Source organism: Caenorhabditis remanei, chromosome I, assembly GCF_010183535.1.
Source record: "Caenorhabditis remanei strain PX506 chromosome I, whole genome shotgun sequence".
NCBI lineage: Eukaryota > Metazoa > Nematoda > Chromadorea > Rhabditida > Rhabditidae > Caenorhabditis > Caenorhabditis remanei.
This window is the reverse complement of record NC_071328.1, coordinates 8,713,295-8,728,131: the sequence shown is the minus strand read 5'-3', so window position 1 is coordinate 8,728,131 and position 14,837 is coordinate 8,713,295. Positions and strand designations below refer to the sequence as shown.

Genomic DNA, 14,837 nt, shown 5'->3' with positions numbered 1-14,837 from the left:
CTAATAATTTCAAAATCTACAATAATTTAATTCCTTGAAATTTCTTAAAATATGTATATGGATTTCGAACGGTTCCAATAAGTCCTTTTTTGTTCAGAATTGGATCTTGAGACGAATATCTGCAAAAATACATTTTAGACGTTATTCTTATAGCGATAATTTTTTGTCTAATGATGCAGATGTTTTATGAACTTCTACACGCATGTCTGAACACATAAAAACTGACCTCAAAGGTTCTCCTTCCAAATCTAACATTGCACCGCCCATCGTTCTGAGAATGGCATCTCCAGCGCAGGTGTCCCATTTTTTGATGGCAGTTGTATGAAGATATAGTTCTGAAATTTACAGAATGGATCTAGTGGTTGTTTTAGTTTCTACGATTCACGTCAATATGCTTACAAGGGAACCTTTTAAGTGGTCCTTAATGCCAGCAAAAACGACCTATACAGGGTGAAAGAGCATGCTTCAAAACCTATAAATCAACTTTCAAAAGTTGCTTCCGTGACCTGTAAGTGTCTGAAATTGCCATCTGAAAATTGACCATTTTTCCATTGATTTGCTGCATTTCGCCCTCTCGCCTCTTCCAAATCCTATCAAGTTTGTAATAAACTCCGGCGACACTTTAAAAACGTGTTCGGGTGGCGCAGGTGGTTAGCGTCTAGATAGAGGAAAATTTTGTGCTGGTTCGACCCCTTCGCCATTTTTTCTTTTTTTTTTGGTTTATATCTTTTTTTTCCGTTTTTTTTCAATGTTTTTTTGAAAGCTATCATATAAGTCTTTTTGTACCACCATCAACGTGATTCTCTTCTGAATCCCTTTCAATTGATGATTATAAGAGAGATCTGCCGGTTGACAGACGGAGGTGTCACCAAACTTATATGATAGCTTTCAAAAACATTGAAAAAACTGGAAAAAAAGATATCAAACAAAAAAAAAGAAAAAAAAATGGCGAAGGGGTCGAACCAGCACAAAATTTTCCTCCATCTAGACGCTAACCACCTGCGCCACCCGAACACGTTTTTAAAGTGTCGCCGGAGTTTATTACAAACTTGATAGGATTTGGAAGAGGCGAGAGGGCGAAATGCAGCAAATCAATGGAAAAATGGTCAATCTTCAGATGGCAATTTCAGACACTTACAGGTCACGGAAGCAACTTTTGAAAGTTGATTTATAGGTTTTGAAGCATGCTCTTTCACCCTGGATAGGTCGTTTTTGCTGGCATTAAGGACCACTTAAAAGGTTCCCTTGTTAGAATTATTTATATACCTGCAGTTCCATTAACCAATCGTAATGTCTTGTATCCACTTCCCCCAGCTGCTTCTATAGACATTTTATCTCCATAAACTTTTTCGACAACTTCTTTCACTTTTCCTGCATGACTTCTAGATACAACAACTTTTTTGTCAGTTTTCGATTCATCAACAGGTGTTATTTTCTTTCCATCTGAAGTCACGACACCAAATCCTTGCAGTCCAAACACTGTTTCATTATAGAATGGACGGTAGATTGCACCGAATATTGGTTCAGCATCCACGACAATACAAGCCATGACGGTCACATACTCGGTTAGTCCTTCTGGAAGAGAAAAAATCGTACTGTGTTCATAGAAAATCACACAAAACTCATCCGATTATCTCAATGAATCTCTTCTCCACTCACCTGTAAATTCTTGCGTAGCATCCAATGGATCCACAAAAACTCTCACATCAGATAACTGAAGTCGTCGACTTGGAATTTTATCCAAGATCTCTTTAACACTTTGCCACACTGCGTAGTTATCAGATCGATATGGTTCGACTTCCTTTTCAGAAAACTCTGATGCTTTTTCTTCTGATACAATCTACAAATACAATTTCAGACAACATTTCTCTTCTGCCCATCTATGAGAGGTGCCCTTCTATATGAATAGAAACCGGTGGTCACACCTGTAATCGTGGAAACCTCTGCAAAATGTCCAAAATTAAATGATTCGATATCAAATCTGCTCTTGTTAACAGTTCCTCTTTTCCTTCGTCAGTGAGACCTTTTGCTGCCGCATTGAGTGCTGAAATGTCAACTTTCAGAAAATGATTAATCTCAAATATCATTGTTTTTATTTGTCATTATTTTGTGTTAAACTCACATTTCTCTTCATTAACCTTCATAACAGCATGTCCTCCCATTTCGATCGCTAAAACTGCATAACTTATGACATCTTTTAAATCTACATCAATTTCGGGCATTCCATCGCCACTCTGTAAAAATCGAACAGATCATTTCGAATTTAATTTTTTTTTAAATAACTAACCTCAAAAAATATCAAATAAGCTAAATATAGAAATCCGACGACCATAATTATTGTAAATGTGTTTTTCGGATGAATTTTCACCTGCATTTTCGAATCCTAGAAAATCTTGAATTAATGAAAACCGGCGAGAAGGAATGAATGGCTTACAATTGTTTGATAGTTCATTTTTTTTAGTGGGGAACAATTGAAAAGAGGGACGAACCTTTTATAAATCCGATTTTTGCGCGGAGAAAGAGATTATGATCTTTTCGGGACGACGTCGTGATGAAAAACCGGTTGTAGATGATCTGAAAGAACTTCGTATTTTTAATAAGAATTTAAAGGAACATTTGAAGAACTTAAAAATAGAAGAAGCCGAATTCAATAAAGTATATGAAAAAGACAATTTTTTTTCAACTGTATGAAGTTTGTTTTTAACTATTTAGAATGGAAGGTTAAGTTTGCCAAAATAACCTGAGTTGTATTTATATCTATAACAAGCTTCTTTTTGAATAATTTGAAGCTGGAAAAGAAAAATTGGAAAAGATCGAAAAAAGAAAGCCCGCTCCGCTGTCACGCATTAGAGAGTATCGACGCAGAAAACAGCTTGCACACGCTTGGCCGTTGGCGTAGTTTTCGTGAAAAAAAGAAAAATACCGCATGATTTTTAATGCATGTTTTTTCCATCGATTTCCCGACATTCTCTTGTGTTGCTCTGGATATGATGTTTTAATGTATGAAAAAACAACAAATTTTTTCAGTAAAATGACCACATTAGACCGAGAGAAAGCGGAGTCCATTATCAGCAGGTCATCAAAAAAGAAAAAGAACAGGTACTTGAAAACCTAATAATTTCGCAATCAGGATATAGAGTTTTTCAGAAAGAAACGGGCCAGGCAATGGACAGGATACGTCGAAAGTCTGAAAACAACGATTGACATGATGTATGAAATGTGCAGAAGCGAACAATCAGTTGCGGGCTGTAAGGTGAGGAGACTGAAACACTTAGAAAAAGTGGTAAATCGGCAAAAATTAAAATCTAGAACTATCGAGAAAACTTTTCATAACCACCGTTAACTAACTTGTATTAAATCTTTCAAATTATGAGTTTGTTGCAGGAGGCAATGTTGTATCTTCAAAACGCATCCAATGATTTCAACTCGTTAATCGAAACAATAAACGTGGAAAAACAATGGGATCAGGATGAGAATAATCAAGAAATAGTAAAAAGACCATCTGTCGCATGGGAAGTCAGAAAGTCAATGTCATCTCCAAATCCAGCGGTTCCAATATCTACAATTATTGCTGAAGCTGTTAAAAATGCATCACCCACTAACCAAAAATCATTGGAGGTTCGTGAACATAAAACTGCAAAACTTGAATGTTCCAATTAAAAATGTGTTTAAACTCACTAAACTAACAAAAATAATTAAAATTCCAGCCCAAAACAACGATCACGTCAACCCAATCACAACTGACTTATGCTCGAATAACAGCCGCAGCTGCCGTAGCAGCAGTAGCTGTGTCTTCATCAAATCAACAGGTTGATGATGGGTGGAAAGTAGTAACCAATCGAAGACGGAAAAGTACTTCAAGCACTACAGTATCGGAGTTTGATCGAGAATTTTCCATGGAAAAAGATGCTGATATTCCAAAATCAGAAGCTACTGAACCGCTGAATGTTTATGAACGACTTTCTTCAACATCCTATAAACGTGGTCCACCGGCAACAAGTCGTACCTTGACGTGCCCAAAATCAGCAATGGACCTCCCACAAACCCGTGCTTCAATGGCTAAAATGGCGTACAGTCGACAGTTGCTATGGGAGAAAAACCAACAAGTTTTAGTCGAAAAATTGAGGCAAAAGCAGAAAAAAGAAAAGAGAGGGAGTGGTACGGGAACTTCATTGTGTGGATTCACATTTGCAGATCCTATGGCTGTTAGAAAAAGTGTTGAGGCATTCAATCAACAGAAAATTGGAGGAAGACGTAATTTAAAGGTAAGAAAATAGTGTTTCATCGAATTAACATAAGAGTAGCATTTTAGGAAACTCCCATTCCATCTTCATCTGTCAACATCGAGCTTCAATCAATCAATGAAGAATCTCCAACACACCCAGCCACGTCATCAGAAAATTCTGAAGACGTACCAGCTGATCCAACACCATCTTCTTCAGTATCTCAGCCTTCAAAGTCGAGAAATGGATCTCTTTTTGGATATGTCGCACTTCCAGAAGAACTTGAAAAAGATGATGAATGGAGAGAAATGACTGAAGAAGAAGAATCTTTGGCACTGGAAGAAAACAGTCTGAAATTAGAAATAAAACAGGCTGAATCTATGGAAATAGATGCAGAATTAGAGAGACAAGTTGAAATGGAAGCAGCAGTTTTGGAGAGAGAACACAGAAGAAAGACCCAGAAAAAAGAAGAAAAGTTGGAGAAAACTCAGAAAAAACAAGAAGAAATGGAGAATTTTTTCAAAGTTTTCGAAGAAATCCGATCACTTGCCTGGTCAGAATTAATGGAACAAGAATCAGTTGCTGCTTATCAAAAAGCTCAAAAGTCGATGAATGTACATGAACCTGGAACTCCAGTTGAAAGACATGAAAAAATGTCAAGTCCTTCGAGGAGAAAATGTCAGAAGGATGATGATGGCTTCGGAAAAAGGCATGAAATGAAACAGAAACATGCGGAAGAATTGAGACAACAACTACAAGATGCGAAGGCTTTGAAACTAAAAGAGTTGACGAGTCGAGTGGAAGAAGTGAGAGCAAAACAGGAAGCATTGAAAGGTTAGAATTTTATGATAAACTTTGATTGAAAAACGATTTGGATTTTTCCAGAAAGAAAACGCCAAATGCTTGAAGAACGAATGCAACGTGCATCTGACAATCGAGATAAAAATATAATGGAAGTCGTTCGAAGAGCAAAAGATGATGATCAACGAGTGATGGAAGTGAAGTTCATTGCCACGTTACAAGAGGATAACAAAATATATGAATTACGAGCTAAAGATGCAAAAGAAGAAGAAAAACAGAAACAATTGGCTGAAGAACGAGCAAGAAAACATGAAGAAAAAGCACAGAAAAAGAGAGAACAGGAAGCTGCAGCCACGGCACGGAGAGCACACGCGGCAGAGGCACGCCAAGCAAGAATACGACAATTGAATGAACAAAAAGAACAGAGACAACAGAAGAAAGGGCTGTATACTTCAGCCTTGACGGTTCCTTCGCAATCTGCTCAAAACGCACCAGAAGATATGTTGGAATACCTGAATTCTCTTCTATCGGATCAAGAAGGCATTGCTTCGTCTTTTGACTCATCTGGACCTTCAGAATCTCCCTCTGAAACGTCATTGCAATATCTGTGGCCTAACTTTGCTCTCTTGGAAACACCGCGTGAATGCACACTCTGCCCTTCTGCAGTAGTTCGATCAGATCTTGAAGCTGTATCACATGTGATGTGTTCCAAAGAACACTCGATGCAGGCAAAAATGTTAACATCTGGAAGTCAAGTTGAAGAACTAAAAAGACATTTATTTGGAATTTTTAAAATTTCAAATAAAGTTATGAAAGAAGGAGAAATGGAAAATGAGAAATCAATGCGGGAAGGGAAAATGATGAAAGCAAGGGAAGCTTTGGAGAAAATGTGAGCAAAATCAGAGTTTAATTAAAAACTAAATGAATAGATCACAGAACATAAGTAAAGTTGTCTACATTTTTAACAATTAAGGACTTCTCACAGTGAATTCTAATACGTAATTTACCATAAAACCTGTATTTGGAGTGTCCTATCATTAGAAGAATTCATCTAATAGAAGGGCGTCTCTGAAAAATAGAACTGTCTCTGTATTTGAAAAAGGCTCGGTAATAGCAGCACGTCTGGACAGGGTTTTTGAACACTAGAGAGGTATGCCCTTCTAATACAGGTTCACAATTTTTGCTTTAACTAATCATATTTATATTTTTCAGCCAACTTACTGAATCTCTTCCGGGACCGCTCTCTTCACCACGAAATCGTACCAAGTTTGTTCGAGAATTCAACATGACAATCGACAAACTAATCTCTTCTACTCCTGGAAAAATCGATGAAAAAGTACAAGAAAACGTAGAAAAAGCCCTGTCCGATTTGGTCCAAGCTGTCGATTCCGATCAAAAAATGCAGGAATCCTGTCTCAACCTAGATCAATTTTGTGCACTTCAAGGTCCACAAAAGTTGATCGACCTACTTCTGGATTGGACGAAAAATGGCTTATCGCTGAGACTTTGTATTCGAATTTGCCATTCACTTTGTGTGTTCCTGAAGGATCCACGTGTCGCATATGCTGTCATCTTTAAACCTGAGTTGCTGAAACTTGTCGACAAAGTGATAGAACTGATTTTGACACTGAAAATAGAAGAATCCGAGAAATCTGTTCTAAAAGTTTCAAAAACCAATCAACCTGACACGAAATCGCCTCAACTTTCTGCTCTACTAGATGTTCTTTCCACGTGTCTCAAATCTGCTTCGCAACGAATTGCTCATCTCAGTCTGCAGACGCAGCCGCTAAAACATCAATTAAAACTCAATAAAGAACTTCAAAAGTTGGATCATCAAGTACTTGAAGCTATTTTTGCAGTAGGCGATTTTCTCACATTTTCAATTAACTCGGTTGATATCAAAAATGCTCTTTCGAGATCGAAGGGACCTGTTTTGTTAGCCACAAGAATTCTAGGACTTGCGGAGCATGCTAATCAGGAGTTTCTGAGCCAAGTGAGCACTGCAATACTGGAACACGTCTATATAGTGAAAAGAGCCGCTGAACTACCAGGAAAACTGGAGAAAGTAGATCATAAATCTGTCGATGGTTTGGTGTCAATGGTCATCTCCAGCTATTCTCAAAATTCGGCAATTATGAAGAGTTGCTTCATTAAAAACTCTGAAAACTTGATAATGATGATAGTTCTGATAGAAGACTCAATGTGGAAGTGTGCGCAAAGAATTCGAGAACAAGGAAACATTGGAGAGAGGTGAGAATTTAATTCAACAAAATTGCATTTTATTGTTTTTTGTTAACATTTGGCTTACAATACTAATTATTATTTTCAGACCATGGGGAACGTTAACCAAAGATGAAGAACTACTGTGTAAACTTAGTCAACAACTCGGAAATGTTGTTGATAACATGGAACAGTGGCAAAAAGTATAATCATAAATACCGTATTACTATTTATAATTAAATTATTTCTAGCGTTCCGCAATGGTCTCTTGGACTACTGGAAATAGTTCATGTCTTCATATTCTCCTCCATAAAATACCGATTCGTTTACTTGCGATTGGGAAACACTCGAAAAGGATTGTTCCTACTGTTACCGATAAAATAATGGATCGTCTGACGAATTCCGAAAAATCTCAGATGTTTGGAGACATGTCGTCTGATTGGTTTTTTGAGAATTCCTTGTTCCCAGGAAGAAGCTCGACGTGATTAATTGAGCTTTTGCTGATCTTCATATTTATTCTTCTTTGTTTACATTTTGTGCTTTTTACCGATAATTTTTTTACTTGCGAGATTCTCGTAATAATACTCGATCGCCACTGTTAAAATATGTTGTTCAATATTTTATCCTCATCTTCACTCATTTTTGTGCATTTCTCTCCCACTTTCCTTCTTCAAATTGTGAGCTTCTTCCTCTTTTTCCCCAATGATCTCATTTTGCACCCGTTTTGCCATATTTCGAAACTTTCCCCTATTGCTTTAGTCAACTTTTATCTGTAAATTTCCGCAGTTTTCTTCGAATGAAAATACACATTTCACTGAAACCCTTTCGAGATTCCATTCCAGACTTTTCACGGTTTCAGGCCATCTCTATTTTTTGAAAATCAAAAGAACAAAAAATTTCATTAAAAAATTTCCAGGCGCAATGGAGCAATTACTCAATAATCTTGTGGAACTGGGCAGAACAGAAAAATTTAACGGGGAAATTGATTATGGAGGTGAATTTTTCAATCATTTCAAAAGAAACTGTTATTTGCAATATTTACTCGCAGACGTTTTTTCAAAAGTTTGGAATGATTTTTTGTTTCAGCCGAGATCTCATCGGATTCACTTTTGGAAGCTATGAAAGTTGTCGGTACAGATCATTCGAGTCAGAAGATCATTGATAGATTTACGGAGGTATATTGATACACAATTATACGCGTAAATTCATTGAATAAAATGCTTTCAGAATGCACCAATAATCCATAAAACACTTCTATCCATCACTTTTGCAAACTATCTTCAATCAAAAATGACATCTTCTGAATCTGTCACGTCAACGGCAGTAGACTCCTCATTATCAGCGGAAGTCATGAAAAAAGCACGTCGGTCAATTCGTCTCCTTCTGAATCTCATTCAACGTTCCCCAGAATTTGCATCTAAAATCCCATCGGAATGCGTGGAACTTTTAGAAACGCTCATCGCGACGGCGTCGTTTCATTCTGAATGTCTTCTGATTCTTGTGAAAACAGCTGATTCGACGTGGCTAGAGTTCCAAAAATCATTCCGATATTCTCATCTTCTGGAACGAATTCTGAATTCGGGAATATCATCGGAAAATTCTGATGAAACCACGTCAATTCTCGCATATTTCTCAACACTTCTCGAAAGAGATTACGGTTTTTTGTCGTCGTGTTATGCGGAAATGTCGTCTGAATCTTTTTGTGAAGTTCTTGACGTTGTTAGAGTAATTATCGAGCGAAATTCGAAAGTTTGTGATGGAAAACCTATGAAAATTCATTCAAATAATCTACTATTCGTGATAAACCTATTGGAACTCATTACGGTAGATTACACTGCATTTCTAATGGCAAAGTTGAAAAAAGAGCCGAAATCTGTCGAAGAAAGGAGACTAAAAACTGTGGAAATGCTGAATTTGGTTGTAGAAATTGTGGGTACGTTATGGAGAGAATTGGATATTTCAAATAAGGCACAACTGCTGAATTTTCAGGAGAAATGTGCACCAATGTTGAGATGACATCGAATTTGAATGAAAAAGCAACAGCTATAAATGCAGTCGTTGATGTATTGGATACGGTAGATTTCAGAACTGGCCGGTTTCACAGGAGTTATTTTAACTTTTCAGATTCTTCACGCCGAATCTCTTTTCTCAGACTTTCGTGTTTCTCAATCTGAAAATTGGCCTGACATTCCATTGAATGATTCAAAATTCGAAGTTCTTCGCCAGAAAATTGAGGAAGAGAAACGGTACGAAGCGACGCAGAGAAGATATGAAGATCGACCTAAACAGCCAGTACGTGTATCGGGAGTTTGAATGATAGAGATAATTATGTTAGAACTCGAATCAGTGTCTTTCTTTTAAATCTGATTGTGAAACAAACCTCATTCATAATTTCTCAATCATTTTCCTCCAATTTTCAGCCACCCTCAAAACTTCTTCGTGTTGAAACATCCGAATCGTTATCGCATTTGGCTCAAACTATTTTCTCTCAATATCAGAAAATTGATGACGTGATCGGTCTGCCACGTGTCGGAGAACTTAAATTGAATTGTTTGAAAGCTATTAGTAATCTGTGCAGTCTGTCCCCAGATAATAAGCTGGCCACTCTTCAAAATGGTCGACAAGGATTACTGTCAGTACTACAGTGTACATCACGGAGACCTGCTTATTTTATGGAAAGTTATGCAATGGTGAGTAACAGTAAAATCCAGATATGATCCCTGATCTACATATTTCAGCGTAACTATTCTATTTTCTGTGTTCGCCAATTAACGGACAATTGTCAAGAAAACAAAGAAGTGATCCTTCAATTGGGACAACCAACTCAACCAATTATTGATCGAAAACGGCTTCTCAAAGAGTTTGGAATTGATGAAAACGAGCTTAGTGGGACGTCGCATATGTGAATCTTCTAGTTTAATTTCTGCTTCATTCAGTTGTCATGTTTTGTTGATTGTTTTTTATTGTTAGTTGTTTTTCATAAACTGTTTTCTTCTTCCACGCATTTTTGCTTCTAATACTGTTTCTCATACAGTTTATCATATATGTTTTCTTTTTTCTTCCCTAGTATTCTAATCTTTACTCTCGTTTTCAGATGAATTTCAACGATATGGAAAACTCGGTATACGGTAATTTAGAAGAAGACGCTGAGTTACTTGCCGAACTAGCAGCTATTCAAGCAGAAGTTAACGGAGAAAACACACGGTGAACAACATCGAGCGATCGAGGATTTTTTACAAGTTTTAGTTTTTTAGATCCGCGCCAACAGCTACACGTGCAGCTCCTTCTGCACCTCGCCGACCTGCACCAGGAGGGCGTCCTCAACAAGCAGCAACGCCAGAAGTTCCTGGTGTAGATCCACGTCTTTTGGCTGCAGCGCTATCAGATAACCCTGGAAATGATGATGAGGAAGTGGAGATGGATGAAGAATTATTGAATGAATTACATGGATTAGTTGGTGGTGGATCTCCAATCAAACAAGCGCCTCCCGTACCTGTCCGAGTAGCTCCGCCTTCTTCTGGTGGCCCATCTGGCCCCGCCCCTTCTGCACCAGCACCGTCACGTCTCGGAAACGAGAACAACTCTCAGTTGAATCATTTAAGACAACTTCATGCTTATTATGTTAAAGCTCAGAAATCGGCTGAACAGGGAGGGGAAAGTGCTAAAGCAAGACGGTGATTTTCAGATAAAACTGGATTCAACTCATTTTCTTAAATTCTAGGTACAAACGTGCTGTCGACAAGCTCGTCGAACTTATTCGTGCCGTTGAAAATGGCAAAAAAATTGACGAATCTGAAATTCCCGTCGCCCCACCAAATTTTTCATCGGAACCTCTCGCCCCAGCTGCTCCAACTGCCCAGCCAGCTCATCATCCACCAGCTCCGCCCATTCGACAAGCTGCACAAGCCACGCCCACAAGCGATGCCCCGCCTCCAATTCCTCAGAGGAAAGCATCTGCTACTCCATCAACGACATCAACAACAACTACAAAAGAGCCGACTGATCCGAAGAAGGCGGCAATTTACCGTATTCTACAACATCGTCGTAATTTGCACGTTGCTAATGGAAAAGCAGCAATTGCTGCCGGAGATAAAGATTCCGCAAAGGAATCAGTTGGAATGGCAAAAGCTTTCGACCAGGTGATTCTTGTGTTCTCGCGAATTGCTTCCTTTTTTTATATACACAACGATTTTATCTAAAAACAACTCAATTTTTAATTGTTAAAACAACTCAATTCTAGGCTATCGCCGCTCTGAACGAATGCTCAGCTGACGAAATGGACATGAATGAAGTTCCACCATCACCACCACCGTACCGCAAAGCTTCTTCACACCAAGCTCCGCCCACTTCATCTCAAGCCTCGCCCACTCCATCTCAAGCTCCACCTACTTCTGCTGGAGGTCCGCAAACATTCATTGCAGCACTAGAACAACGTCAGACGAGATATCTCCAAATGGCACAAAAAGCTAAATCTGAAGGAAATGAGAGGAAAGAAAGAATGAATTCCCGTCTAGCCGGACAATATTCGGAAGCGATTCGAGATGCGAAAAAAGGAAAAACAGTTAATATTTCTGAGTTGCCGACTCTTCCTGATATGGGACCACTTCCGCTGCAAACATCCGGACAAGCAGGTGCAGGGCGGACATCTGGACAGACTGGGGAACAGCATCTTCATCAAAAACCTCCAGCACCTCAGGTCGGACCATTGGCACCAAGTGGAGTAGAAGGGAAAAGTAGAAACTCAGCACAATTGGAGTTCCTGTTAGAACGACAGAATCAGTTCAAACAGGCTGCAATTCATGTAAGTCTCAATGTATTTGAAATAATCATTTGAGTCATATTTGAAAACGATCAGTTCTCCACTGAAAGTTTCTTTAGGCTAAATCACGTGGAGATGTGGAAACCGCAAAAAAGTATCTTCTCGAGATGAAAGGATTCGATAAAATGATTCAAGCAGCACATGCAGGACTTCCAGTTAATATCAAGAATACACCGATTCCACCACAATCGCAGACTGCTCCGACCACATTAGAACCACGGATTCATGCTGCTGCTGCTTCGTCAAGGTGAGTAAAACATTATTACTGAGTAGAGATCTTATCTGCACTTAACCAAATAATATCTTATTCTAGCACGGGCTTGGAAAATCGTGGAGAACGTCTCATGCTACTCGAGAAAACATTAATTGAACAAGTTCGTTCTGCTGAAACTAACCAAATGAGATTCACTCGTCTGGGAGATGTTGGAAAAGTGAAATTATTTGAATCTTGGGGAAAAACTGCCAAACAAGATTTACTTTTGGTCAGAGAAGTCGCCAAACGTGGACTCAATCTACCGAAATTTCATTATGAAACAAGACAGATTCCATCTGCCGATTTGTTCCCGGATTTAGCTGAAGACGTCATTGAATTAACTATTATTTCATGCAGGTCCGTTTCATTTCTAATTTAGAAGTTTTGTTTGATCTGATAGACGATTTCTAACTTCCAAACCATCCATTTCAGAGATGTTCCTCTACCATCTGGATATGAAATTCATCACGCCAATCTCTTCACTAAATACATTTTTCCTCCAGTCGTTTCCGATCAACCACAAGTTGGGAAAACGAAATTGATCGCTGGTACAACATCTCCTCAATTTTCTGAATCCGTTATGTTGAACATTGGAAGTGGAAAATCTAGAAATAACAAATTGCAGAGAGTTTTCAAGAGAGGTGGATTAAAGTTTGAGGTAACTAGCTTCGAATTTAGAAAAAACAGGAATTTTGGACTTTCAGGTTTATCAAAAAGGCGGATTTATGAGAAGTGACAAACTACTTGGTACATGTGAATGGAAATTGGAAAAATTAGAGCATAGTGCTGAAATGGAAGAATCGTTACCGCTGAAGGTGAGAATGAGTAACATAACGTATATGTTGAGCTGATTCTTCGTTCCGAAAAATAAGTTTTGGAAAATCATTCAGTATCGTGCTACTGAAAAATCACTTTTCTAGGATGGTCGAAAAGCAGTTGGTGGTCTTCTTTCTGCAAAACTCCGTATTCGCGAACCAATCGGTGACGCAAAAGCTCAATCCATCTCTCAAAAATGGCTTGTTTTGGATAATTAAGTTTTTGAACTGTGTTTGTCTCAATACTCGTCCCTGTGATTTTTCCTCTTATTCGAACAATTACTCTGAAAATAAAATTTTATGTATGAATTCTCCGGGAAAAAATATCAAGGAACGATTTCCACTAGGGAAAAAAATAGACTTGAATCAACTATTTTTCGTAATCAATTTTTTATATTCTATAGCCAAAAAGTGTTGTAAATCACAAATGTAATAAAGCTGTAAAATAGACCGGGATAGGCAAGTATTCACAACAAAAAGACACCAGATTGAAACAATTGAAATCAAAAAAACTAATCATCCGGATACCATTGTTTGTAGATTGGACGCAGTATGTATCTGAAATGAAATTGGAAATTTAAATCTGGAAAATTGAAACAAACGTACTTTTGTCGTTGCTCATCGAATCCTTCAAAGAATTTATCGACTAGTGGATGCCAGATTGTTCCTTTTTCCAATCGAAGATTTTCTTGCACAATATATGACATTTGCGGGGTGAAACGGTCACGAGTATCAATTAAAACTGCATAATTCGGTTGGGTAGAGAAGTGCTAAAACACAAAATCAAATAGTAATCGATTGACTTGTAGAAACCTTGTTATCCCCATGTGCCACTTTGATATATTTTTCAGGAGCAATTGCTTGTTCATCCCATCCTATAATGACTCCACGAAATTCCAATTTCGGATGAAACACAACGTCTCCGACCCGAAATTCAACTTCTGGAGCACGTTGGCGAATATACTGACCCACTGAAATAGAAAACAATTAGTTTTTGAGAAAGCATTCTGCTTGATAGGTTATTTTAACCAGAATACTCTTGCTTCCCCAACAAACTTCCATATGCTCCGTTCCCAGCTGGGTTCATTTCCTCTTCCATAGCTTTGCTCTCTGCCGCTTCTGCTTCTGGATCCTTTTGTGACATAAGAAATGATGGAATATATTCTTTGACAGTAGACAACAGGCTGAAAAATAGATCGACTGTTGCAGATTATAAGCTATTCAAAGTCTTAGAAATCCTCAGTTTACCTATTCAAATGATATTTCAAATGACCAGTTTCGGATGGAGATAAAAACCATTGTGCCGGAACGAGTATGAGAATTCCGATAAATATAAACTCAGGTTTTATTTCCATTTGGATCTGAAAAAATAATTTGGATCTGAAATGATAGTTTGATTCGGTATTGAAGTAGGTTATTCCGATCCAGAAACTGAGAAAAGATATATCAGAAATAAGTAGAAGGGCAACACTTTATTGCAGAATGATTTTTTAGAGATTCGCAGAAAAATTTGATTATATAATAAAATCCTGAGAAGAAACGTACAGTAATTTTTCTACAAGTAAATGACAGTGTAAGAATGGTAAACATTTTCACTGAATGCTAGCCATTTTTGTTATGATGAAGAAAATAGTTCAAGAATCTAGAAAAATGACAATGCAAAACGAGAAAACCGGGAACAACTGAACAGGTGTAGGATGACGTGT

At 38.0% G+C, this 14,837-nt stretch overlaps 5 protein-coding genes across 5 annotated transcripts; 3 read left to right on the top strand and 2 right to left on the bottom strand.

The window, feature by feature from the left end:
• Window positions 1–16: 16 nt before the first annotated feature.
• Window positions 17–2,332, bottom strand: GCK72_001789 (uncharacterized protein; the record flags this gene model as incomplete). Its single annotated transcript, XM_003114843.2, has 7 exons — window positions 17–119; window positions 227–335; window positions 1,267–1,575; window positions 1,660–1,840; window positions 1,926–2,044; window positions 2,123–2,234; window positions 2,288–2,332. The coding sequence occupies 7 exons, from the start codon at window positions 2,330–2,332 to the stop codon at window positions 17–19; spliced, it is 978 nt and encodes a 325-aa protein (XP_003114891.2).
• A 699-nt stretch (window positions 2,333–3,031) lies between these two features.
• On the top strand, window positions 3,032–7,729 carry GCK72_001788 (uncharacterized protein; the record flags this gene model as incomplete). Its single annotated transcript, XM_003114626.2, has 9 exons — window positions 3,032–3,099; window positions 3,148–3,253; window positions 3,385–3,618; window positions 3,708–4,265; window positions 4,313–5,057; window positions 5,109–5,913; window positions 6,237–7,274; window positions 7,354–7,447; window positions 7,496–7,729. 9 exons carry the CDS (start codon window positions 3,032–3,034, stop codon window positions 7,727–7,729), a joined length of 3,882 nt encoding a protein of 1,293 aa, XP_003114674.2.
• A 436-nt stretch (window positions 7,730–8,165) lies between these two features.
• GCK72_001787 (uncharacterized protein) lies at window positions 8,166–10,150 on the top strand (the record flags this gene model as incomplete). Its single annotated transcript, XM_003114985.2, has 7 exons — window positions 8,166–8,238; window positions 8,331–8,419; window positions 8,472–9,177; window positions 9,234–9,319; window positions 9,369–9,536; window positions 9,665–9,934; window positions 9,983–10,150. 7 exons carry the CDS (start codon window positions 8,166–8,168, stop codon window positions 10,148–10,150), a joined length of 1,560 nt encoding a protein of 519 aa, XP_003115033.2.
• Window positions 10,151–10,338: 188 nt separating this feature from the next.
• GCK72_001786 (uncharacterized protein) lies at window positions 10,339–13,350 on the top strand (the record flags this gene model as incomplete). The annotated part of the gene is made up of 9 exons (XM_003096759.2): window positions 10,339–10,448; window positions 10,499–10,918; window positions 10,966–11,383; window positions 11,485–12,045; window positions 12,123–12,310; window positions 12,377–12,673; window positions 12,749–12,974; window positions 13,021–13,131; window positions 13,237–13,350. 9 exons carry the CDS (start codon window positions 10,339–10,341, stop codon window positions 13,348–13,350), a joined length of 2,445 nt encoding a protein of 814 aa, XP_003096807.2.
• A 293-nt stretch (window positions 13,351–13,643) lies between these two features.
• On the bottom strand, window positions 13,644–14,486 carry GCK72_001785 (uncharacterized protein; the record flags this gene model as incomplete). Its single annotated transcript, XM_003114632.2, has 5 exons — window positions 13,644–13,689; window positions 13,738–13,901; window positions 13,945–14,102; window positions 14,188–14,315; window positions 14,380–14,486. 5 exons carry the CDS (start codon window positions 14,484–14,486, stop codon window positions 13,644–13,646), a joined length of 603 nt encoding a protein of 200 aa, XP_003114680.2.
• Between the last annotated feature and the right edge of the window lie 351 nt (window positions 14,487–14,837).